Source organism: Maylandia zebra, linkage group LG20, assembly GCF_041146795.1.
Source record: "Maylandia zebra isolate NMK-2024a linkage group LG20, Mzebra_GT3a, whole genome shotgun sequence".
NCBI lineage: Eukaryota > Metazoa > Chordata > Actinopteri > Cichliformes > Cichlidae > Maylandia > Maylandia zebra.
The window spans coordinates 23226341-23252405 of record NC_135186.1 but is presented as its reverse complement, the minus strand read 5'-3'; the positions used below and the strand labels follow the sequence as shown (position 1 = coordinate 23252405).

At 41.8% G+C, this 26065-nt stretch overlaps 2 protein-coding genes across 5 annotated transcripts in view; one reads left to right on the top strand and one right to left on the bottom strand.

The window, feature by feature from the left end:
- Positions 1-2175, bottom strand: part of nkain4 (sodium/potassium transporting ATPase interacting 4) — a 53200-nt gene extending 51025 nt beyond the window's left edge. Inside the window, exon 1 of one of the 2 annotated variants that reach the window (XM_004546017.5) lies at positions 1853-2175. In XM_004546017.5, coding sequence (XP_004546074.1) covers positions 1853-1906 — 54 coding nt within the window. In that variant the 5' untranslated portion in view covers positions 1907-2175. The remainder of the gene's footprint in view (positions 1-1852) is intronic. The other variant, XM_004546016.5, reaches the window with a different exon arrangement.
- A 4108-nt stretch (positions 2176-6283) lies between these two features.
- LOC101480464 (uncharacterized) overlaps positions 6284-26065 on the top strand; it is a 46543-nt gene continuing 26761 nt past the window's right edge. Inside the window, exons 1-2 of one of the 3 annotated variants that reach the window (XM_004546012.5) lie at positions 6284-6661; positions 24107-24222. The gene's annotated coding sequence lies outside the window, so the exon portion shown is untranslated. The remainder of the gene's footprint in view (positions 6662-24106; positions 24223-26065) is intronic. The other 2 variants (XM_004546014.5, XM_004546011.5) reach the window with 2 other exon arrangements.

The window sequence follows — 26065 nt, the reverse complement described above, 5'->3', positions numbered from 1 at the left end:
CCCGTAATGGACTGGGAATAACCTGGCTCATTTTAAATGCATAGGTTTCAGCCAGGGGAGATTGAGGGTCCCTCTTGCTGCTCTACATACACATGTATATTCATGTGAACACATACGTAGACACACACACACTGCCTGACGACCTTTTCAAAGGTCAGGCAGGGTTTAATACAACCCCTCGCTGCAGTTTAAACGTGTCAATGTGCAGGTGTGTGTATGTGTGTGTTCCTCCAGACAGGAAGTGTCAGGACATCCAGAAATACTGCCAGGGGAAAATAAAGCTGTTTCCAGAAGTCTTTGGGGACTTTTTAGGCAGCTAGTTGACAGCTTTATAAACCTCATAACAAATGGTCAGCCTCCTTCTCTCTAATGAGGCAAGAAGGTCCAAGGACTGTGAAGGAAAAACAGGTGTGTGGTTCAAAGTGGGCTGATAGCCTACTGTATTCGTGCGAGTGTGAGACGATTGTTTGTGTCACCAGTGAAGCGAGTCACATTTTAATCAAGAGGCAACACAAAGACCCCTGTGGCCTAATAAGCAAACTATCAAGAAAAAGTCTGAGTTCCCCGTTCTTCACACTGTGATGAACAGGTCCGAGACACAAAAGAACAGCAAGACACTGAGCAGCAGGAAGATAGCAGGAGCTTAAACAAATATTTAGGAGCTGAAAGAGCGATTGAGCTCTTAGCAGCCTTGCAGTATTTAAAAGGTATGACCGCGAGACAACCCAGCAGCCAGAAACCTAAAAACTGGTGTAAAATGTTGGTTTTAGGGCCAAAAGACTTTACAAATTAGAAGTTGTGGGCTTTGTTATTAAATCCGGATTTTTAAAGTTTGACACCAGCTGATACTTGCTTCCTTTTTGTTTTTAATGCTCCATTTTGAATTCCCTTCCGTGTGGTGCAATATATCACAACTTTCCCATTACACTCTTTGTCTTGAGACGATTTTATAGCTGTGTTTGTTTCTGAAAGTGGCATTTACGTGGGAGCTTATGGTGTGAGCAAGCTGAGTTTTAATGCCATCATAAATAACACTGTCACAGCCTGTCAGGTAAACTTCACTCGGGATAATGGCAAAGGGAAGCTAGCCTCTGAGTCAATAGGAAGCATCATCCGAGACGTATCATCAGTAAAATGTCACAGCCCACACACCACTGATCAGAAACTAAAATCTCTCAACAACCTTTTTCCTCCTCTTGTTATTAAAAATTCGCAAATTACAGCTGGTTAGAATTTCCAAGAAACACATTTCGTAGAAATTAATTTCAAAATTCACAAACTGACATATTAGCCAATGTTTTACATGAGAACTATACTATACAAATGTGAAATACATTAAGTGGCTATATGAACACTTAAGTAACACCAATACAAAGATGATGGTTAGTTAGAATGATGGTTAGTGCAGGTGGAAGATGGGACTCAATTATAATATTGTGATTAGTATAAATTTGCTCTGTCATATCTCTGTACAGCTGCTTAAGGCTTCTGGTGCTCAGAGAAGTTGAGTTCTTTGGACCAACAACTCATGTCAACACAACACTTCTTCACTAAAACACAAAAGTTAGAAATCCACGATTATTCCCAGAACTACTATGTTTAAATAAACTGGATTCAGTAGACATGACGAATGAAGATTTGTTTTAAGTAGGATCCTACTTAAAGTTAAAAATAAATAAATTATTTAACATGTCCTCATCAGTTTTCAGCATCCTCCAACAGAAGCCGAGCTCCTGCCCATGTAAAAACAGACACTGTATTGGAAACTAATTCCTTTGTCAAACACGCAGTGGCTTCCTCGTAGAATACAACTTCTAACAGCTAAAAAGTGCAGAAGTGTGGAACAACTCACCAGCTGTAAAGTGCAAATAAAGATGAGAGTGCATCGTCCGCTGCAGCAGCCCATTGTGTCAGCGGTGAAAACACGGTGACTCTGGGAGGGGGAAAAAGAAAAAGTCAGAGGAGCTCTCGGTGTGCCGGCAGGACTCAGTGTTGATCCAAGCACCGGCGTCCCATTCTTCTCTTCCACCCGGTCTCTTTTACTTGAGCCCAAAACACGATAGACGAGAGTCGCTCCGGATGCTCTGGATGTGTTTGTTTGCCTCCGCTCCAGCCGCTCGGCCGCACTTGAGGTGACTGACTGGGAGGGTGGTTGCAAGCCGGTGTGTAAAAAAAAAAAAAAGAAAGAAAAGAAAAGAAAAAAAGGGAGGAGGGGGTGGGAGGTGGTCGCGGTGGTGGGGTAGTAAAACCGAGGCTGAGACAGGGCTGACTGAGGGCGTCAACTGGTTTCTGACTGTGGCAGTCGATAAATTTCGCGCTTTATAAGTCGAAATATTTTAACACAGGTTAGTTTATTATCGTGGCGAATAAAACTCGGTCCCTGTTGGACTAATTAAAAAGAAATGAGCCAATTAGATTTGCAGAAATGGAGATTAATCTCATTTGGGCAGTGGAAATTGTCAAGAAGTGCACTTGTGTTTTTAGAATTTCGTATTATTTGTGAATTAATGACGCTAGAGAAACTCGGACGTATATTAGAGCGTCAGGACGGATACCAGGTTACACCGCTGCTATCTGTGAGGTTGCAGTTGATGGAGAACTGGCTCCATCTCGTGGCTGTATGTCGACACACACCCTGGCAAGTTTCAACAAAGACCTACATCACACAAAACATAATTTTCTACTATTTGCGTCAAGGCGTCTCTTTTCATATTTAATAAACCATCGTACTGGTGCTCTTGACAGCTTCTTCACTAATAATTAAAACTATTTAAGCTCCTGTGTGTTCCTTAAATCTTAAGGGGTTCCGTTTAAAGATGTTTTTAATTCCGTGATGTAATTAGCTTAGTTTATTTACGCACAACTTCCAGTCTGTTTTCACTTTACGTGCATCTTTTGTCCCCCCCCCCCCCCCCCAAAAAAAAACCCTCTTGCCCTGCTTCCCCAGACCTTTTGTGTGAATCTCCACTTGCCTTTTAGGCAACCAGTGGTCGGTATAATTTAAAAGAGAGAGGATCTTAGCAGCAAGTCTCTCAGTCTACCTCTCCCTCTGCAGGAGCGCACGAAGGCAGGTCCCACCTCTCCCCTCACTAGCTTCTTAAATCTTTTACGTGTCTGCAGGCTCTGAGTGAGGGAACACTTCACATCTCATTTCATCACACACTCCCGCGCTCTTTCCCTTTAAAGTACTGTTCCTCTCCTCTCTCCTCCTCCGTGCGCCGCCCTGCCCTCTTGCGTCCAGCCGGCCCAGGAGGAGCTCCTCCCTCCCATCGCCAAAAATAACCTCAGGGTATTTGAGGAAGCCGACGAGCAGGCACGAATCAGGCATGGAAAAAAGAAAAAAGAAAAGAAAAGAAAAACTGAAAAGCTGAAACCCGAGTAAACGTTCTGGCAATCCACCTGCCCCTGTTTCCCAATAGAGTGATGACTTACAGTTTGCGTATGCTCCGGTACTTTTATTTCAGAGAGATAAGCAATGGCGCATCGTATTACATAATCTCAGCAGGTGAGCATTTACTACATGTTGTACAGCTGGACTATGAATTACTTTTTATTCAAAATTTGTGACGATGGCAATAAATAATTAAAAATCAAATCACTAAAATATGAAAATATTTTTTGCCAATGTATTCTTCCAGGCGTCAGACTGTCAGCCTTATATTTTTTCGCCAAATCACACCACCTTCATCAGCTGTCATGGTGTGCTCGCTTATGTACTCAAGATCCACCTGGTTCCTGTAAACTAACAGCTAGAAGTTATTTAAAGACAATCAAATACATTATAATAGAAGAATGACAGTAATTGCAGTTAATGCTCAAAAGGTTACGGGGACCTGAGTTAGTTATAGCCAGGAAATACTGTTCAAGCTTAACATTCAAGTGATACTGTTTTGTTTTGGGTTGTTTTTGTTTTTGGGGGCTAGGGGTGGTTACTTTCACATTTTTATTCCAAATTCTAAATAGTATTTATCTTGTCATATTTCATTGAATAAAGGTGTTTGCTTGGTTCCGTGTGAGTGATTGCTCTGTTCGCCTGTAGCAGATGGCATGTTTCACTGTTACACATCAAGCCTGTAAGTGCAAGACATACGTGAAGCTTATTTATTTCTAGGCCGCATTTCTCATGAGAACACGGCTTCTGAACGTGTGCCATAAATCTGTGCTTGTGTGTATTTGGGTTGCTGGTTGGGTGGGAGAGAGTGAGACAGAGAGGCAAGCACAAGGCTGAAATAAGGTCACTGTTAAAAGTTCTGTTGGAAGCCTTGATGGAGGTTCTCCTTGTGTTCTCATTTTGCCTGACACCTCCTATCTTCACAGTCTGCATAATGTGTGTGTATGCGTGTGTGTGTGAGTGGGTGGGTGTGTATCCAGAGTACTTCTTTCATGACAAGTGTGGCCCTCCGGGGCTGCTGTTCTCCATGAAGACACTAATGTGAAGTGACAGGAGAGCCAGTGGTGCACTGCTCTGAGGGGACCTGCATTGTGGAGGAGACCCAAGAGTCTGGCCCACAGTGGACAACAATAGGAAAAGATCTCAAAAGGACAAGGCCTGTCTGTCTTTGAAAAAGCGTCTTAGCCTGTCGCTTTTACTTCTCTTTCTTCTCCTTCTCTCCTTCTTTTTTCCTCACTGATTCTCTTCTCACACGTTTTTGGCGCTCAAACACACCAGTGAGGATTTTGTCCTGCAGCACTCAACAGAAGTCTTTTTCACTTTTATCAAAGGGCCAATTCATCATTTCTGAGACATGAGAGCAAAAGAAATTGAATCCATATAATTACAGCAGCCTGAAAGACTTGATTTCCCCCAAATTATTGTTCTTGCAACAGTAGTTTGCTCACACCAAAGGTTCGCAAATGATGTCATTATTCAGGCAGAAATGAGTATGTCAGCTAGGGGGGGTTAACAAAAACAACACCGGATATTTTTGCAGTGGTGCAACTGAAATACATTACAACCTAACTTTAAATCAAACGCGAAATGAGCTGCTCCCTTCAGCTCTGTGGGAGATTTGTCAACACGAACTAGCTTACACAGCTTCAAATTACAGCCACCGCCGGCTTTCCAACACGCATATGAATGTTTTCTTTATTTAGGCTATGCTCATAAAAGTTTAACGATATACAGTGCATGTGACGATGGGGGCGCAGTCTCATCTGATTTTTTTCCTTTTCTTTGTTTGCTATTAAAGAGTTCAGAACTCGATAAACAAGGAATACAGAGGCTGCTATAAGGAACACGTCAATAACTGACAATACTTCGGAAAGGAAATATTTCTCCTCAGGATAATTTTTTGAGAAGTCGGTGTTACTCTAACTGCGGTCGCTTGGAGGCACTCTCTGTGAGGTCAGTCTTAATTGAATGGGTGCCTTCACAGGTGCGTCAATAGAGATTGAAGCCGGAAAAGAGGTGAAGAGGAACCCCTTCAAAATAAAAGTAATATATTTCGTGCTGGTTAGACTTCAGGGGAAATCACAAAGTTTTCCTAACCAGAGAAGAAATCAGCTTGAGTTTATGCTAAATCAACAGCAGATACTGCTAGAGAGAGATATCAGCCCCACAATCGATTCAGACCAATTTAAGACAAGAAAAGATGAAGAAGGAACTAAAAAGACATAAAGAGAAAAACATGCAAAATCCCCAGATGACCATGTCAAATCTTGTCCTTAATTTTAAACCTATACAGGCCTCTCTGTTGTGTGGTATTAAAAATAACTTTTCCTTAGTACAGGCTTTAATTCTACGTTAATATTTATTAATGATCTGATATGAGAAAGACAGTGTTTGTGGCATTTTAAAAGGACAACAGCGCTAGAGGCATACTTTCCATCACTATTTGTTTTCTAATTTTTTTTTTCTTCTTTTTACTATATTTTATTGCCAGTTCAAACGTGGGATTCATGTTTTTGGTATTCGCTGTTGCAAACTTAACACGTAGCTGGGAATGGATATAAATAATATTTTATATGCAAATAAAAGCATTGTTTACTTTGCTTTTTATTTGAATTAATATGTCGGAGATTAGCTTTGATCAATGTTCATAAATGTCAACTATACTTTATTCTTTTAAATATTCGAAATAAACCTGTCTAATTTTATTTATTTATTCATTTTGCAAGATGAAATCAAATTTAATCTACTATCTTTTTGGTGATTTCTACTTTACTATTAATGGGATTCTTCTTCAGTTTCCTTTCCCCAAAACTTTAGATATAGTGTTTTATTTTGAAGTACGGTAACAGGAAGTAAGCGTGCCATCGCGTGTGTTTGACGCTATTTTCAGTCACATGGTGCTGTCCAACCGAGGGCTGCTGATGGAGCCAGATGAAAAAGACAGGAGGCGAACCCCTCCGGTTGCGCGTCAGCATCCCCTCAAATAGGAATCCGCTTCTGTCACTTCTGCCCTGCACACCGAGAGACGGACGAGAGCAACCCCGAAACAACACCTGAAGGAGAATTTTATTTGGCATGCAACGGGTTTGATTTTCTTCGTTGTATTTTTTTTCTTTTGTAATGCCAAAGAAGAAGAGTAAAGGGAGGCTGTGAGGAGGCTGAAGCCTTGCAAAGAATGATAGTGAGGATCAAGGCGCGCTGTCCCAGGAGAACTCATCTGAAAAGCTGGCCGTGAGAGACCGGGATGCTCCTCTAAGGCACCGGGGACGAGTGAGTACGACGCATCTGGTCTCCGTCGTTTTCATTTTTGCTTCCACTTTGGCGACATCTGGGCAGTTTTGGATAGTGTCCCTCCTTACCTCTGATTTATGCCGTAGCCACTACTCGATCCCACCTGTCTGATCAATGATTCACGGGCGTCTTTGTAAAGCGCGCATAACCGTGTCTTCACCGACGTGTGAAAGTTGCCCCTCATTTGCAAATGGTGCACTTTCAGCGGCAACTTAATGCACGCAGGCGTCAGGGGTTTGATGTCGTGCGGGTGATTGGGAGGTCGATCGTGCCCCTTTAAAGTTTTGATTAGCGGGGACGTGTTGCACACTGCGGCCACAGCGTCGGTGTTAGGCTAATTAATAAAGCCTTTGTGAGGGGCTCTCCTATCAAAGGCACTTATCATTAATCCACTGATGGCTCGGAGGGCGTGGGTTGCTGTACGTGATGTTAAGAGAAAGGCACCAGTCCCGCTCACACGCTCGGGCTGATTAATTATGGACTCAGAACTGATGAACTCGCTGACTATTAAGTGCCGAGGAGATGCGGGCTTGTCAAAAAGAACCAGTGGCTTTTCAGATCAGCTTAAAGTTGGATTGTCACAATTCAGTCGTGGCATTTGGGCTCTTTTTTTCTTCTTCTTTTTACTCAAAATACAGGTTCGGGCCAGTTAGAAATGACATCATTTCATAACATCTGATTCACTCAGTAACCTGAAATAAGAGTGAAATCCTTGCTGTGCTGCTAAATGTGTGGGTGTGAGCAGAACTTCTGCAGCAGGCTCAGTGCATGTAGATGAATGAATCGCACTTAACTATGCAATAAGGGTTCCCATCTCCTCTGTGTGTGTGTGTGTGTGTGTGTGTGTGTGTGTGTATTTCACCTCATTACACCCATTGTGTTGACTTAAGCAGGAGAGTCACCCCTGAGGCCCGTTCTCCTGCCTTATTGAGGAGTGATGCCCTGAATTTCACCATGCTCGCCCTGATTACAGACGAGGGAGAGGCTTTTCAGCTTACGTGTTAAATTCACGGCCTGTTATTTCGACTGAAGCATCATGCATGAGTGTGACGTATATTTCCTGCCGCAGATATGCCAGTGCATTACACAATCACCACAATGAAGAAGTACCCCCCTCAAAACAAGTGCTTTGTTTTTGAGAGGTGCTTAACTCTTGCACGTAATAGATTTCCAATTTGCTACGGAGCTCCGGCTTTGGTCCGAGTCTTCAGCAATTATATTTTGCAGCCTGCCCACGCATGCTTTGTACAGGAGCCCCACTATTCCTGGTTGTTCTACAAACTGACCAAAAAAAACCCCTCTCTCCCTTCCAGCCCGTGTGCTGCATTTCTCCTGAGGCATTTTCAATATTCTCCCTGTGTATGTATTAAACATCAAGCTTGTCGAACTGCGAGCGCGGGGCCGAGCACTTTAAGGCAGAGTTAGCCTTCTGTTGAGGGTGACAGAACAGTCAGATGGCCCCCACAGGGCAGAGAACAATTCCTGCTGCTGAGGCACCCAAGGCGACAGGACTGGAGCGCTCTTTCCTCCTCCCTTTTCTTTCATCCAACCTACATCCCATCATCCCTTCCCACCTTCATCTCAGAGAAATGGAAAAAAAAATGAAAAAGGGGGGGAAAAAAGAGTCTCACTGGTTCTCTTGCACACCTGCACCACGGCGTCTCTTCTCTTTCCGTTTTCCTTGCGCTTCGACATATGAAACATTTACACCCTCCTTTATAAACACACATGCAGACGTGTGCCTCAGGACTAATATTTATGAGTGGCTGCTTAGGTCGTAAATCAGACCTGTTCTCACACACAGCACAGCTCTACTTCACATGTAATACCTACAATCACGTTTTTTAGCATTTTGTCATAATTACATACCCTGCTGTTCTCTACAACACACACATTTATTGATTTATTTGCAGTCAAATGCATTTGTTCTCTTATAAAGTCTCATTTTTATGAGTGTTAAACTGTGTTTGAGTAGAATTTATGTCATAAAGATGATTATGTAAAGGACTGTATTATGTTCAGAGGTGTTTAAAAAAGTACAAACACTTCTCACTATCATGCACCGCATCTTTATCTGCGATCTGTCAACAGCCTCTCAGTACTACAAACTTAAAATGTTATAGAAGAATTAAACTGCAGCGCTTTGTCATATACATGCAGTCAGTGTGTCATAAAGGTAGTATTAGTCACTTACACGTATACATTTGCTCATAAAGTCAGGCTGTTTTGTCACACTGTGAGATCAGTCTGATTTGTTGCACAAGCATGACCTTAAACTCACTAAATGCTCACGTAACTGCTTGCCAGCTGGGTAAATTAGCATGCTTAGAAAAGAGATACTGCAAGGCTGTACTGGAAGAGAAAAATCATCTTTGTATAAAATGTTGCTATTCTTGGTGAACAACTTGAACTTAGTGAATTTTTAAGTTCTTCTGCGGTTGGTTTGAAATCTTCTCTGAAACGTAAAGATAGCCAGAAGATACGATTTCTTTCCAAAAAGGCTGCGAGCCAATCAGAAACTGAGAATCTCAACAGCTTCTCTGTTCAGAGAAACTACCCCCTGTTTCAAATAAATGCTCTGCACACTGACACAGATGTAAAGTGCCTATTCACTGTCATTTTTTTTCTTCTGGTACAATCGTACTGACTCATAATATTCATGCAAACAATTATACAACAGTTATAGTCTTTCATTTATAATCTTCCCCACACACTGATGTGTGCCTACATGCTAGCTTTTAGCAGATATCCTTCTGATCCCACTCACAGTATCATGCTCTCTTTTAAAAAGATTTTTTTTAAATCATGCAAACTACCATTCAGTTATGCATACATGATAAAAAGAGGGATATGTTGCCCCGACTTTAAGTAAGAATGATAATGTTTAGAAGAAAAGCCACACAAATCTTCCTTTTTAAAATATGTTTGAACCAAGTGCAATTTTTGTGTCCAATTTCAACTTCTCTCTTTTGTGGTTTGTTTGTTTTTTCTCTAAGTGTGATTTGCCAATGCTAACTTTTGTCAGTTTTGATTTTCTTTAAAAGAACTACAACTGACAGCGTACAGAATCAAAAATCAACTTTTCATTTTTGTGCACTTTTTTTCATAAGAAACAAAGGTGAAGGTGATTTAAGTGTCTCATTAGGTTAGTTGTTAGGTGGTGTTCCTCTGCAATTTAAGTGAAGTTTGTGCCCTCCTCACTCACAGCGAAGAACTTGCTAACAGCCACACCATGGCGACATGTTGGTGTATGGCTGTGAGTGTGCCGGTGACCATTGTGTGCATGTTGCACATCCATGAAATGGGTTGACTCATAATCTGACAAATGTGAGACTGACGCTAAGAACGCTGATTACACTGATCCCAAATCCAACAACGGCTAACTTGATTAGCTAACTAATGTTAGATCTATGTCAACTCTGTTCTTCAAACTGCAGCAATACTGACTCATCCAGATTCAAAATACATTGCACGCTCTGAAGTGATTTGTGAAACCAACACTTTGCAGTTGCAAACTGTGCTTGTAGCAATGGAACAACACAACTGACTTTACAAAGCAGATTACTTTTTGGGTTACATGTTGCCGCTACAGAGTTTTCCCATCAGGATTCTTTATTATTATTTATTTTCCTTTTTTGTCTTTCTGTTATAATCTCTCTGGCAGAGACCCTCGGCAGCACGTAGTTGTTGAGAGCTTTGAAAATGTAAGCCATTGTCAGTGGCTTTTGGTTTGCTTGTTAAGCGTGATGGTAACTTTACAGATCACAGCGTTAATGGTCCATGAATCCTCAAAGTGTGCATGTGCATACACATGCAAGCATGTCAGCTATGTGCCTAATAGCTCAGGGATCGAGGGGCTGTAGATTGGCCAGTCAGCCAGACAGATGTGCCCTAGCCTTGACTTGTAGTGCAGGGCTTCAAACTGGCCTGCCACCCAGCATTAGTGCCACGGATCTGTTACCAAAGGGCACCAAAAGTTACTCTCAGCATAAAATGCTCTAAATTATTAATTCTGTTGTATAAGGCAGTAAATGGCATTGCAGTGGCCATTCAAGGATAACATATTCAATAGATACATATAATGTGCATTCTAACAAATTTATATCAGATAAAATTACCATACCACAGATCAATACAGTGACTGCACAGCACTTCTCTTACTATTTGCTTAGCCTAATTAAAAAAACAAAACAAAAACAGGTTCGTTGGGCCTTCATCATTTTCACCATATTTTCCATGAAAAAAGCCTCGGAAGTGGTTACCACGGCTCATCCCCTGAGTCATCACTTGACGCAATTAACTAACAATTATGCAGGATCCTCCCGACTAATTGTCGAGTGCATGGAATGTTTAGTGTCCATTGTCTCGCTGTGCACTAAATATATTTCAGGCTTAGCGTGGCAAAAGCTTGCCATTAGAGTCTGAGCACGGTAATTCATACAGTAAGTATTGATTCCTGTCTCAGCGGCACTACAGCATAATGTCCCTGAAAACAAACGCGAACAATAAATAAAGTAAAGAAAAGGCAGTGATTTACATAGTTATGCTTTTAACTCCCCATTATGTCTATTTGTAATGCACTTATAATCCAAACGACATAAAATAATGTACTTAGAACATTTTAGCTTTACTATTACATGTAAGTAATGTACTACAGCCTCTTCTGCTGAACGTGACCTGAGAGAAGTTATTCTCCTCTTTTGAACCTTGAATCAGAATCAGAAGACTTTATTTATCCCCAAGGGGCAATTAACAAACAACAGAGCAGCATGACGTTGAAGATAAGCACAATAAGAACAGGCAATAAGAGTGAAATAATGAATATACAGTATATACAGTTTTAAAATTAAAGTGACTGAAAGGTGAATAAATAACTGTAAGTGACTAAAAGTGAATAAAGTGTCGGTAGTATAAGAAGAGTGTAGTTTATGTTTATGGGTGTGGGAAATGGCCTTATCGGCTGGAGTTAAAAAGCAGAGTGGCTTTGGGGACAAAGGTGGCTCTCCTCCTCTCAGTCTTGCAGGAAATGCAGCGTCGCCCAGAGGGGAGCCATTAGAATGCAGGGTGAAGAATGTGAGATGGGTCGTAGATGATTTTGGCTGCCTGTCTAAGGGCCTGTTGGCTGAAAACCTGTGCCAGAGTTCTGACAGGCAGGCCAATGATTTTAGAGCACACTGATGGAGTGTGCTGCAGTCTGTTCCTGTTCTGAAGGCTGGGGGAGTGGAACCAGCAGGTGATGGAGAAGACCATGATGCTTTCCAGGAAGGCATAGTAAAACGTCATCATGATGGGTGTGCTGACTCCAAAGGAGTTGAGTTTCCTAAGGAGGTATAGCCGTTGGTGGCACCTCCTGAGAATCTCCTCTGTGTTGGCAGAGAATTTAAGGAGGTTGTCAAAGATGGTTCCCAGGTATTTGTACTCCTCAACTACCTCCACTGGTTTCCCGTGGATGGTGGTGGTGACTGAAGCGGCCAGATCCCTCTGCCTACTGGAGAAGGTCACCACCATCTCTTTGTTTTGCTCACGTTCAGTTCAAGTTTGGAGCTGTCACACCACTCTACAAACTCCTGAAGAGCAGGCCCGTGGTGTTGTGAGGGGCCTGACAGCAGTGACAGGAGAACTGTGTCGTCAGCATATTTAACCAGGTGACAGTTGGGCTGTGTGGATCTGCAGTCATCAGTGTAGAGGATGAAGAGCAGGGGGGAGAGCACACAGCCCTGGGGGGAGCCAGCTTTTGGGCTTTATTTTATTCAGCATTACTTCTTGAAGTAAGCAACCTCATCCAGTAATTTGATGAAAAACTGAAGAAAATGACCTACTGTAATAAAATGCTGCAGTTTTTACATGTCAGGTTATTTAGGCAGAGGAAACTGTAGTAGACACATGAATCTTCTCGCATTAAACTTCCTATTAGCCGGTTTTAGAAAGTCTGAAACCCTTTAAGTCTCAACTGCAGGCATAGTTGTCAAATTATGCTTTGAGGAAATATTCCTTCCATCTTTAGCTCATACTCAGCATTGCCACTGCATGTGATCCATTATTTCTTTGGTAGGGTTGCATGAAGGCGAACAAAATGCGCGTGTGTGTTGGTTTTTTCCCCGTTGTGGGAACCACAAGTTAACTCATAACCTAGTTCATGTTTCAATGCAAACACGATAAATCACCCACAATAACGATAATGTGATAATGCAACCGTACAGTTCTTTGATACGTGTCACGTAGCAGGACAGTTATTTACAGTAGATCGAATCTATCTGTGGAAATGAGGGAGAATAAAATAACCATAAAGGTAAAAACTGGTAATTTTGTTTGATTTATTGTATTGTGTAATATTGTTTAATTAATTAGCTCTCTGAGTCACTTTGTCCAGCTGTCTGTGAAATGTCCCCTGTGAGTTTCTTCGTCATCTTTCATTCAGTAAGCTCCACCACAAGAACTCATGAAGTAGTAATTCCAGAAAATTAAATTTGGGAATCCACTCAGGACCTCTTAATGGTTTAAAAAATAGTTATTAAAATATTTGGCACTGGTGTAGACCAGACCACTGTATCACATGGAAAGAAGTGCTATATCGGGTTACATAGTTTGTCCCAATCCTAATCATCACCAAAGTCCTTTCTCTTCAGAGTGCCAGACGTGTGTAGGTGCCATTTTTGCCCTACTTTGTACTTGAGTCACGAGTGACTGAGCCTTTTTATTTCTTTAGAAAAAGGGGGGAAAAAATGAATGCATCGTAAACCAGTTGCTCAGTTTGCACAATGTGAATCCACAGAATTCATAACTGTGTGATGCATTACAGGTGCAACTTGAGAAGGTGGATTTTTTTCTAGATGATTAGTCAGATCGCTAAATGAGTCTTTGAGACTTCTAAAATTACCTAAGTAGAGGTGATTTCTGATAAACTCTGTCTGTATTTTCAGATTTTTTTCTTTTCTTTCTTATAATTTAGAAAATGTGGTGTGTCTAAGCATGTCCAGGGGTTGCAGAAAAATCTCTTCAGTTGTTGTGGCCAAAATTGTGAGTAACCATAGAATGTCAGTAAACAAATAAAAATAAAATAAATAGCTGCATGTGATGTCTTGCACAAATGTCCCCTTTTTGTGCGTGAACCGATTTACCATTTGCGACATTTGTGTAGTCACAAAGTGCGAAGTGTGCAAAGTTCCTATTTTTAAATAAAAAGTGAATCTTTTTAGTTTCATTTGCCTAAGGAAATTTGACTTGGCTCGACCTTTTCCAGCACTCCCGACAGCGTTCTGCTGTCTGCAGTGTTGCTCCTCTGAATGTTCAGGGCCACACTGAAAAAGCCTTACAGCTACAGTACAACAAGTACCCTGTTTCCATGCTGATAAAAGAGGGAGGAGAGTTTTTCATTCTTAAAGTTAGAGTTTCTGACTTCTTGTGGGTGGAGAAGTGTTTATACTGTAAGTTTAATCTGCACAAACAGAGCATATCTTCTTGATCTCATTAGCGAGGATGGGATGCTCTTCTTTAGCTTGCCTCTTGTTTTGTACTGCTGTAAATAACAAAAGAAATACTCCCTACTCTTGGTTCAAGAAAAGAGTGTTACATATGCATTTTCCATGATCAGATTTAGGCTGAGCTAAAGCCATCGTCTATATAGTTACAGAGGTGTTGCATCAGGTGTTTTACTTAAGCTTAATACCGGCATCTGTGCGAGAGACCTCTAGATTGGCTTTGGCTGCAAATAAATCACATTTGCTACCACCATCTAGCAAACATACATGGAGTTAGTTATTGGAGACATTTTTAAGTGTTTATTGATTGCAATGAATATCTGTTTGTGAGTGGACGTCAGCAAAAAAATGTACAAGAGGAAACGAGCTAAAAGTTCTTTATTGTCTTTTGAGTGCAGCTATATCTTCCCATTGAATGTATTAGATTTGATGCTATTATACCAGCCATCTGTCTCTGTACTTCCACTTATGTCGTATGCATGTTTGTTATATGTTTGTTCTCACTGGCGACTCACACTCATGCGTTAATTTGAATGTGAGGTGTTCCTCCGCCGTAAGTCTCTTTCTGTTAGAGACGCAGACAGTGGGAGCACAGTGTGCACTGGTGGGCGAGTTCACCTTTGCAACAGTAGCTGTTTATTGATTCCTCTGACAGTCACTCAGGTGTTAGCGATGGAAGATCAGCCTCTGCACTCAGAGAACACGGTGACAGTGGGGCATTCATGCTGACTTCCCTGTTTATTTATTCATTAACAGGCGGTTTGCTCCTCAGCTCCGCCTCAGAGGACTATTTTCACCCGTTTCACCTCCTGAGGTTTTAGATAGTGGCACATCAGGCACCACATCTGTCACACATGCACACGCATGCACAGTAGCGTCAGCTTCACCCTGTGCTTACCATGAATGAGTGAGCCTGTGGGGGACAGTGAAAGCCAGAGGAAGAATGAAGGGTGGAGTCGAGGGCTCCGGGGACCATGGCAAGACAGATCCTTTATTGATTGGTTTAGTAAGAGAATCCTCAGGCTTTTAGTGGGGCTGCTTAATAAGAGTGGCTTGTGGAAAGAGAGATCACATCATCTGAACTCCACTCCAGAGGCTGCCTCTGGCTTTAAAGAATAGTTCACAGCAAAATCAAAACATAAACAAGAGGGGGGCTAATCCGTTTAAATAATGGTTTTCGGCACTCCACAACTTTCAGGATTCAGAGGTATCTCGTTACACAAGAGCTCACATCAGAGTCGTTTACTTGCACTTTCTCCCTGAGGTCAGTTCAGGTTTTCAAACATGCAATATAATGGCCCAAAAAAACTTTTGACACATGGCCAGATGAGTACCCTGTCACAAGCGCGTCCATACATCCGATTCAAAACCTAAAAGGTAGAATTTATGTATCTACCTATCACATAGTACATAGCAGGATCACACAAAACGAAACTTGAGATCTTGCGTTGGGTTTGTGCGCCTGTCACAGCGGGGATGGTGTGGTTTTTTGTGCACTGACGTCTCTTTTTCTTTTTTCCTTTTTTGCTGCACGCTCCCCTATCTGCCTATCTTGGTGTTAAGTCAAGTGCCTGGCTTCAGAGAAACTCTGAGCTATTTAAGGAGGCAGCACATTGTGCTAAGCGAGGAAGTAAAGTGACACAACTGGGGTTGAGATTTCTTGGTGTCTGAAAACCTTGAAAATATCTTTATTTAGTACTCTGCTCCCCCGACACCTTGCAGATTGCACCTAGCTACCATCAGATAATGAGTAGCTATGGAAGCAAGCAGCACATCAAAGCCGGAAGATAAACAGCGCATTACTGACAATAGTTCTTTTACATTTTATTGCAAAATGACATTTTTAATCAGAAAGCCTCTTATTGCTATCTTTAGGTCATTTTAATTTTTGAGCAAGTGCTAACAAAAAAAATAGTAATCATCATTTTGACAATTCAATTTATAGATAATTTAATGTCAGGACTGATACAGACTAATGTGACTCCAGTGAATGTAGAACATGTAATATGGTGCGTATATTATTGAAAGAAGGGCTGGGACTATTTTGGGCTGTTTTTGATGATTTAATTTTATTATTTATGTATTCACCTCCACATGAAAGAGCGCTTAGGTCCCATGCGGTTTGTCTTTTTCTCGCTCATGCACACTTTTTCATGCAAACACATGCACAAATCCATATTTATTTAGTTATTTGCTACCATTTGTGCAACTACCATCACCCTTTTTTATATATATATGTGTGTGTGTGTGTGTGTGTGTGTGTGTATACACATATCCACATACGTCTGCCCTTTTGCAACCAAGCTGGTGCAGTTCATTTCAGTGTAAAGAGACACATTTGTGTGCTGATACAGTCTGGTGGGTTTTTTCATGTGCTTGGACTTGTTTAATTAAAGCACCTGCTGTTTGTCCCCTTCATTCACCCATTTGATCGATAGCAGGCTGGCTCTGTCAGTGTGGTAGCTGTAATGGAATCTTTGCTAACCCAATTAGCAGTGCCCCTGCACTATATTAACCCTATTTACATCGGTACACATACATCTCCCTGACATGAAGCATGCAAGGCCATGCAGCTGGTCAGACATTCAGCGAAATGAAGTCAAGTGCATAGAACATTTCATATAACAGGTTTAGACCTAATGTCCTTATCACTACTCATACCCTTTGGTTCTTCCATAGCGAGCATTAATGGTTGTAAAATATTAATGGCCTGTAATGTCTGTTCCTTTGTTGTTGTTGTTGTTGTTTTTTTTATTCAAATAAATTAAGTATTGGATAATTCAGGAAATAGGACTTGAATAGGATGTTTGGTACTTTTCCAAAGTCATTTCTGTTCATGAATGTTATCAATACCTATACTGTTTTTTCTATATACAGAAGCATTGTGACGTCTCCAGTTATGTGTTTTTTTCTTGTTGTTTTTGTGTTTTGTTTTTCTGCTGGCGACCATTAGTAAGTCGATGATTCCACAGCAAAAACGGCTGGTTCATTATGATGATGTTTGTTTATCCCGTGCTTATGTTAAAAATGCGTATTTTTATTGAACTTTTCTCAGCTAATGCTTTTCATCATGCTCAAAAATTCACTGCAAGTGGAGCTATACATATGATGTCAGCCATCATTGTCTCCTACTGTTAGATGCTTATATAAGCATATTCTGTTTATTTCACTTTTCATTATTTATTTATCTGCTATTATTTGTGCCAATAAAACAAAGAGTTATAACAACATATATGAAAAAACAACTGTTATGACGTTTTTTAGCTCTCATCGTGCTGTGTTTGAACATTATAAAACATTGCCATTAGCAGGTTTAATACATTATACTGTATATTTATGCTACAGAAGTTCATCTGTTTGGCTCTCATTTCGCTTGTTTTTGTACTATGTTTAGTTTAATTAATAATTAAAATGATTAAAATACTCTTGCTGGCCACTTCATTAGGTACACCTGCTCATCCACTTGTTAACCCTAATGTCTAATCAGCGGCAGCAACTCAATGCACTTAGGAATGTAGACATGGTCAAGATGATTTGCTGAGGTTTCAGAGCGGAGAAGAAAGATTTAGGTGAATTTATGTGATGGCTGTTGGTACCAGTCTGGTTGGTCTGAGTATTTCAGAAACTGCTGATCTACTGGGATTTTCACACACAACCATCTCTAGGATTTACAGAGTATGCTCTGAATAAGAGAAAATATCCAGTGAGTGTCAGTTCTCTGGGAGAAAATGCCTTGTTGATGCCAGAGGCCAGAGGACAACAGGCAGACTGTTTCGAGCTGATAGGAAGGCAACAGAAACTATTGGCTTCTCTTCACTGGCTCCTAGACTCTAACTCAAAATCCTTCTGATCACATACAAGGTCTTGAATAGTCAGGCCCCATCTTATCTTAAAGACCTCGTAGAACCACATCACCCCAATAGAGCTCTTCGCTCTCAGACTACTGGCTTACCTGTGGTTTCTAGGCTATTTAAAACTAGAGTGGGAGGCAGATGTTTCAGGCCCCTCTTCTGTGGCGCAACCTTCCGGAGACAGACACCCTCTCTACTTTTAAGATTAGGCTTAAAACTTTTCTTTTTGATGATGGTTGATACACCACTCTGCATTTATTCATTAGTTATTATTAATCTCTGGCCTGTCATCCTCCCCTCACCCTAACTTGTCGCAGCAGTCCCTGAGCCTGGTTCTACCAGAGGTTTCTTCCTGTTAAAAGGGAGTTTTTCCTTCCCACATGTCACTAAAGCACTTGCTCATAGGGGGCATCTAACTGTTGGGGTTTTCTCTGTTTTCTGTGTATTATTGTAGGCAACAGCACCTTGTGGAAACAGTTTTTGTTAAATGGAGCTGAACTGAATAACCGTTCATTACAGCCAAGGGATGTAGAATGTTACTGTATCTCTAAATACACATTGTGTTAAACATTGTTAATAACCATTTCACTTCCTTTATGACTATAGTGTGCACATCTTCTGATGGTTGGTTGGAAACATGGCAAGAAGTTCACTGTACTCAAATGGCCTCCAGGGTTTGGGGGCAAAAGGGGGTCCAACCTAGTACTACAGGGAGTGCAGAATTATTAGGCAAGTTGTATTTTTGAGGAATAATTTTATTATTGAACAACAACCATGTTCTCAATGAACCCAAAAAACTCATTAATATCAAAGCTGAATGTTTTTGGAAGTAGTTTTTAGTTTTAGCTATTTTAGGGGGATATCTGTGTGTGCAGGTGACTATTACTGTGCATAATTATTAGGCAACTTAACAAAAAACAAATATATACCCATTTCAATTATTTATTTTTACCAGTGAAACCAATATAACATCTCCACATTCACAAATATACATTTCTGACATTCAAAAACAAAACAAAAACAAATCAGCGACCAATATAGCCACCTTTCTTTGCAAGGACACTCAAAAGCCTGCCATCCATGGATTCTGTCAGTGTTTTGATCTGTTCACCATCAACATTGTGTGCAGCAGCAACCACAGCCTCCCAGACACTGTTCAGAGAGGTGTACTGTTTTCCCTCCTTGTAAATCTCACATTTGATGATGGACCACAGGTTCTCAATGGGGTTCAGATCAGGTGAACAAGGAGGCCATGTCATTAGTTTTTCTTCTTTTATACCCTTTCTTGCCAGCCACGCTGTGGAGTACTTGGACGCGTGTGATGGAGCATTGTCCTGCATGAAAATCATGTTTTTCTTGAAGGATGCAGACTTCTTCCTGTACCACTGCTTGAAGAAGGTGTCTTCCAGAAACTGGCAGTAGGACTGGGAGTTGAGCTTGACTCCATCCTCAACCCGAAAAGGCCCCACAAGCTCATCTTTGATGATACCAGCCCAAACCAGTACTTCACCTCCACCTTGCTGGCGTCTGAGTCGGACTGGAGCTCTCTGCCCTTTACCAATCCAACCACGGGCCCATCCATCTGGCCCATCAAGACTCACTCTCGTTTCATCAGTCCATAAAACCTTAGAAAAACCAGTCTTGAGATATTTCTTGGCCCAGTCTTGACGTTTCAGCTTGTGTGTCTTGTTCAGTGGTGGTCGTCTTTCAGCCTTTCTTACCTTGGCCATGTCTCTGAGTATTGCACACCTTGTGCTTTTGGGCACTCCAGTGATGTTGCAGCTCTGAAATATGGCCAAACTGGTGGCAAGTGGCATCTTGGCAGCTGCACGCTTGACTTTTCTCAGTTCATGGGCAGTTAGTTTGCGCCTTGGTTTTTCCACACGCTTCTTGCGACCCTGTTGACTATTTTGAATGAAACGCTTGATTGTTCGATGATCACGCTTCAGAAGCTTTGCAATTTTGAGACTGCTGCATCCCTCTGCAAGATATCTCACTATTTTTGACGTTTCTGAGCCTGTCAAGTCCTTCTTTTGACCCATTTTGCCAAAGGAAAGGAAGTTGCCTAATAATTATGCACACCTGATATAGGGTGTTGATGTCATTAGACCACACCCCTTCTCATTACAGAGATGCACATCACCTAATATGCTTAATTGGTAGTAGGCTTTCGAGCCTATACAGCTTGGAGTAAGACAACATGCATGAAGAGGATGATGTGGACAAAATACTCATTTGCCTAATAATTCTGCACTCCCTGTAGTAAGGGGTACCTAGTAAAGTGTTTGGTGACTATATGTACTAAGTGCATTCAACTAAGTGCTGTAGTTGAATGGGAGCCTCTAAAGTGTGTACGCTATCATTTGCCCTGTAACACCTGGGATAATGAATGTATGGAAAATTAACCAAACTGAAATGACACATAAACCCCATCTTCCCCTTGGTTGGCAGCTCTGTTTGTAAGCCAAAGTGAACAGATGTTAGACTCAATAGAAAGGAACTCCAAGCACAGTCAAAATGCTGTTCTTAACATTATTCACACAGGCGAAAGGCAGAAGATAATGATATTCTAGCTAACTGGTATGGGTCTCTGCTTCAAACCCCACATATCATTTTAGATGTAGCAGCACGATTTGTGCTGATAAAATTAGTCATCTGTGGCTTTTCTTCAGTGTCAGAGGCTGTGAGTAGTGTAATGGATGAGCAGGCGTAGTAACTTGGCAGCAGCTGTGCTACAGTGGAGGTGTAAGGTAGGTGGCCTTGGACAAGGAGTGTAAAGAAAGGCAGGATGACTCACCTAGTGAGGAGCATGCAATACTCCATTGACGAGCAACCCACAGAGCTCCCTCTCCTGTCTCTTCTCCATCTGTGGTGTTTCGTAGGACAGTCAGGGAAAGCAGGAGAGTGATGGGAAACATGCATGTAGGTTAACGTTTCAGAATTCACCTGGGGTAATGGTTTTTCCATAAGCTGCCATTGTTGAGGCTGACCTGGCTTTTAAGACTGAATCAAATCGATGGCTTCTCCGTCTGAGGCTGGGAGGAGCGAGGGAACCTGTCTCTGTCTGCACAGCAACGATAACACTGCTCAATAGGCACTAACCACCTTTCAAATGGAAATGTAGTATCCAGTGAAATTAGACACAGTTATCTGGATGGTACTGAGTAGCTATGGGGCTGTGAATGGGAGATGGTAGGGCGACTGTTGAGGGTGTGTCACGCTTTGACTTTGTTGTCCCAGAGCTTAGTTTGTGCAGAACATTCGAGGTTCACGTTTCATGTCTTTGAGGTTCGATAAACACACCCAAAAACACGCAAAAAGAAATTGTGTTTCACATCAAAGGCATGTACGATTGGATGCAAGCTTGCAAGTGCAGAGGGTGACTCACCACCCAAAACCATGGGGGTGTGTGGTACAGACAGTATGCTAAGTTACAGTACACACTCATCACAGTGCCAGTTCGTTCTTCCTGCGTCTCCCCCTCTCTCTCTCTCTCTCCCTCACTCGCCATGTCTTTGCTTCCCACCTCTCTCTATCACTCATTAGCTTGCTTGCAAACACACATGCGCATCCAGACAAATTCAGACTAAGGGGGTGGATTCACAAATTGCTGACATAGAAAGTGAGTGCTGTGATCAGGTTCAGTGCTGGCTCAATCCTGTAAAACCCCCAGGGAAAGGTTTAAAATAAATCACTCATAGATTCTGCCTGCCCTGAAGATTAAAGTGGGGGAAGAGTGTGTTTGTGTCTCTGTGTGATCATTCGAAATAAGACAGTTTGTCTGCATTTGTGTCTCTTTTGTTTCTGTGAATTTACGCCATGTCCATGTAGTCTGCGTCTTCGTGAGAGTTACTGACTGTAAAGGTGATGAAAAGAGCCACTGGGTGGGTGTGCTAAATGGCTGCATGAGAGTGTTGGCATGTGTAACTGCTCCAATTGGCTTGCCGGAGTTGTCCTCGGGGAAATAAGGGCACCGGCACAAGCGAGATAGCCTGCCACTGATACAGAGTTATGTGTCTTTCCCATATTTGCAGGTTTTTCTTGTGCATTAAGACTGATGCCTGGAGATGCAACAAATGTGCAGAATGTGCAGATACAGGATGCAGTCATTTACATTTTGTATGCGTGCATGTTCATGCATCTCATATCTAGCTAGACCCATAGAAGTTTTATCTATGAGCCTGGAAATGTCTTTGTTTACATGAACAATATGTCTGAGCATATGTAGACGTACTGTCTGTGTCCAAAGGCTACGTGTGTACAGTGGGTTTAGTCAGGTCTTCCAAGAGGTCCATATGGCGTTAGGGGCAATAAATGGACTCTAGGGGGAACAATCGGCAGCTGTTTGCAGAGTCACCCTGAACCATGACCTTTACCCTCCAGTGTGTAAGGGCGTGTGGTTAAGTGGCTCTCTGCTCATTATAAAGTATAGAGTGCTCTGGATTTGAACCCACCCAGACCACCTCATTTGCACATTACACCCTTTCTAACGACACAGCTGAAGATGCTGCACTGTCGTCCGCTGTTTTTGTCATCCGGGGTTTTTGTACCCATGTTGCATGCCCTATAATTAATCCTATACAGTGTGCATCATCAGACCAAATCCCATTTATAGCTTTACTGTTAGTAAGTGCTGTTATTTAATAGATTATCGATACTGGTCAGTGTGTTAAGTGTTGATCAGCCTAAAGGAAACTAACTGGAAACTTTGTGATGAAATCAGATTCAGAATACTTTATTAATCCCAAAGGAAATGATATGACTTCAAAATTTAAGGAGTCAACTCTGTCAAATATACTGTCAATACAAGGTCAGATACTTTCAGGTAGGAAATGTTTTCTCACTTAATGTGGTTCATTGGTGGAAAAAGAACTAAAGTGCCATGAATCAGTCATCAAATAACTCAATGACATAAAAACATTCAGTCGTGACAAAATCATTCTTTCCTATTTAAGGATCGGTTGACTTGTACAGCGTGTGTGCACATAACTTGTAGGTTGTGACCTTTCAGAAAGGTCGCTTAAAACGTGACGTGAACACATTGTGTGAGATCAATAATTGTATAGGGTCTGCCTGGGTTTCCAGGCTAACTCTATCAGCATAGATGATACCTGGTGCACTGCCAAACATTTCTGGGATTTGCAGTCAGGAATTTCTACTCTGCTGTTGCAGGATTGTGGACATAATTATAGTATTCTGACAGTAACTGTTTAGATAAGATGACGTACCAAACAGAAGTCTCAGACGTCGGTAACGAACAGTTCAGACCGGATACATGTAATGTTACACCCATGCTTGTAATGATTAATTGCATGTTAATATGGAAACATGAGCAGCAGTGCCAACATAGCAGAATACAGTGCATATCACAATTATACCAATACCAAACAGTGCAACAACGCAATTAATCGCCCCTTGGCATAGTCATAAGTCATCAGAGAAGCCGTCCTTCGGTTTTCTGCATGATACTGAGGTTTCACTGCGTTGGGCGGAACAGACACCCCCTTTTTAGCTCCAGTTTAGCTTTGGTTCAGCTGAACCTGTGCTTGTTTTGACAGAGCAATCAGGTCTAGTTTGGCATGCAGCTGCGCTTTTAACCCCTCTGGGTTCGAGATTAGCTGGAGCCACTCTAGACCACGGCTAAGCACATCAGATGCTAAGCGACAGAGTAATTGTCCCATTAAGTTTAAACTGGAAAAGATTAGGTGCACTGTTAATAAAAGGCTGAAATGTTATGCTTTATTTCATGAGTACAGCTGCTGAGCAAGAGTACGCGAGGTGGATAAAAAAAAAAGAAAAAAAAAAGCCTCTTGTGCTGAAAAGGTTGAGCGCCACGGTAGCTGAGTTTCAGTTTTGCTGGTAATTCAAAAAATCTTTTTTTCTTTGTAACTGTTGATTGAGCTGTAGAGGATTGGAAGGTGCGCGGTTTGCTTAGAGAGAAGATAAGGGAACTAATTCCTTGCCTCTTCTCTTTCTGCTCTTTGATCCTCACCTCCCGCTTCATATCTCTTTGATTGCCATGTTTATGACAGCTCCTTTTCCTTTTCTCCTCTTGCCTCTTTCCTCTCCTGCTGTGTGGTGTGGCATGTCAGCAGTTCATCTTCTGTTGGAGGTCTTCGCACACACGCGCGCACGCTCCGAATCGAGCATAGACAAGCGCGAGTGGAACACACACTCAAAGGAAGACACACCCGCCTCCATCCTAACTGAGGTAAAGTGAGTGCACCAGCATCCGTGATGAATAATTGAGTTATCTGGCTCTGCGCAGAAATAGCAATCTCCCCACATAAGTGTGAAAACATCACTTGCCACCGGAGACCTGGGAACTGGTGCTGCCATGTGGGTCTACACGTGTATGCGTGTGGGCTTCTGACTATATTAGCTTATGTGGGACCTTTGTCATTTTTTGTGTTTTAATCTGTGAATATTTTAGAGAGGGAGTCACGGTCTCAACATGCCTTTCATTACATGCTGAGGTGGTGACGTTTGCGTATCTGAGCTACAAAATGAAAACGTATCAAATATTGTGACGTTGAAATGAGAGCATGCCTCCTTCAGCGTGATGCTCCGATCACTCAGGCCTGTGTGATTTGAAGAAGAACTAAAATGTGGAATCTTTTTGAGTCCATCTCCAGTCGTAAGAGCAGCATTTTGATCACACACCCTGCCCATGTAGCTCAAACCTTAAAAATATAATATTTTGCTAGAAAAATTTAAAGAGATGCACAAACATAAATGGAAATGGAATATATAACCAAAAAAACAGGCTTTGTACACTTCTAACAAGCTTTAAAGTCAAGTAACCACTTTTATTCTTCAATACAGCCTAACTCTCTTTCAAGCTTTCTTGCTATTTCTTTAAGTAGATTTCAGGAATAGTTGTCCAGGTTTCTTGAAGGACATCCGAAACTCTTCTTTGTATTGTCGAAATGATCTCACACTGCTTCAGTAATGTTGATGTCTGGGAGACCGGCACATGAATGATCCACTGGCATGGCTGTTGCTCAGGTGGTGGTGGTTCAGGTGGTTTGATCCTTTGCTGCTCCAGTCTCCATACCGAATATCCTTGGGCAGCATACTAACCCCAAGATGCTCTCTGATGCATCGGAGTGTGAATTTGTGTGAACATTAGATAGAAATACCTTAAACATAGAAAAAAGCACGTGTGTGAATAATGGGTGAGAATGGGCAAACGAGGCCTGTTGTATAATGTATTTTGAGTGATCAAGTAAAGTAGAAAAGCGCTATAAAGGAACCAGTTTATTTACCTTTAAAAAAAAAAAAATCCAGTTATGGTATGGGATCATAATCACGCTGAAAAATTAAGCCGTTACCAATAAGATGCTCAGATCAAAATCGATACTACTAATGATCCTTTGTATTCAGTTATAATATATATATATATATATATATATATATATATATATATATGTGTGTATATATATATGTGTTGTACGCCACATTGTAGTATGTGGCGTACAACACTAGAGGCCAACTCCAAGCCCATAGCACAAGTCACCATCAAGTGCGGGATCTACCAAGGAGATGCTCTGTCCCCACTGCTGTTCTGCATAGGCCTGAACCCCCTCAGTGAGATCATTAACAAGACTGGCTACGGATACCGACTACGGAACGGAGCAGTTGTCAGCCACCTCCTGTACATGGATGACATCAAGCTGTATGCCAAGAGTGAACGAGACATTGATTCACTGATCCACACTACCAGGCTATACAGCAATGACATTGGAATGTCGTTCGGACTGGAGAAGTGTAGTCGGATGGTAACAAAGAGAGGGAAGGTAGTCAGAACTGAGGGGATTGAACTACCAGAAGGCAACATTGCAGACATAGAGGACAGTTACAAGTACCTGGGGATCCCGCAGGCAAATGGGAACCATGAAGAGGCCGCTAGAAAGGCTGCAACCACCAAGTACCTGCAGAGGGTCAGGCAAGTCCTGAGGAGTCAGCTGAATGGTAAGAACAAGATCCGGGCCATCAACACGTACGCCCTGCCCGTGATCAGGTACCCTGCTGGGGTAATAAGCTGGCCAAAG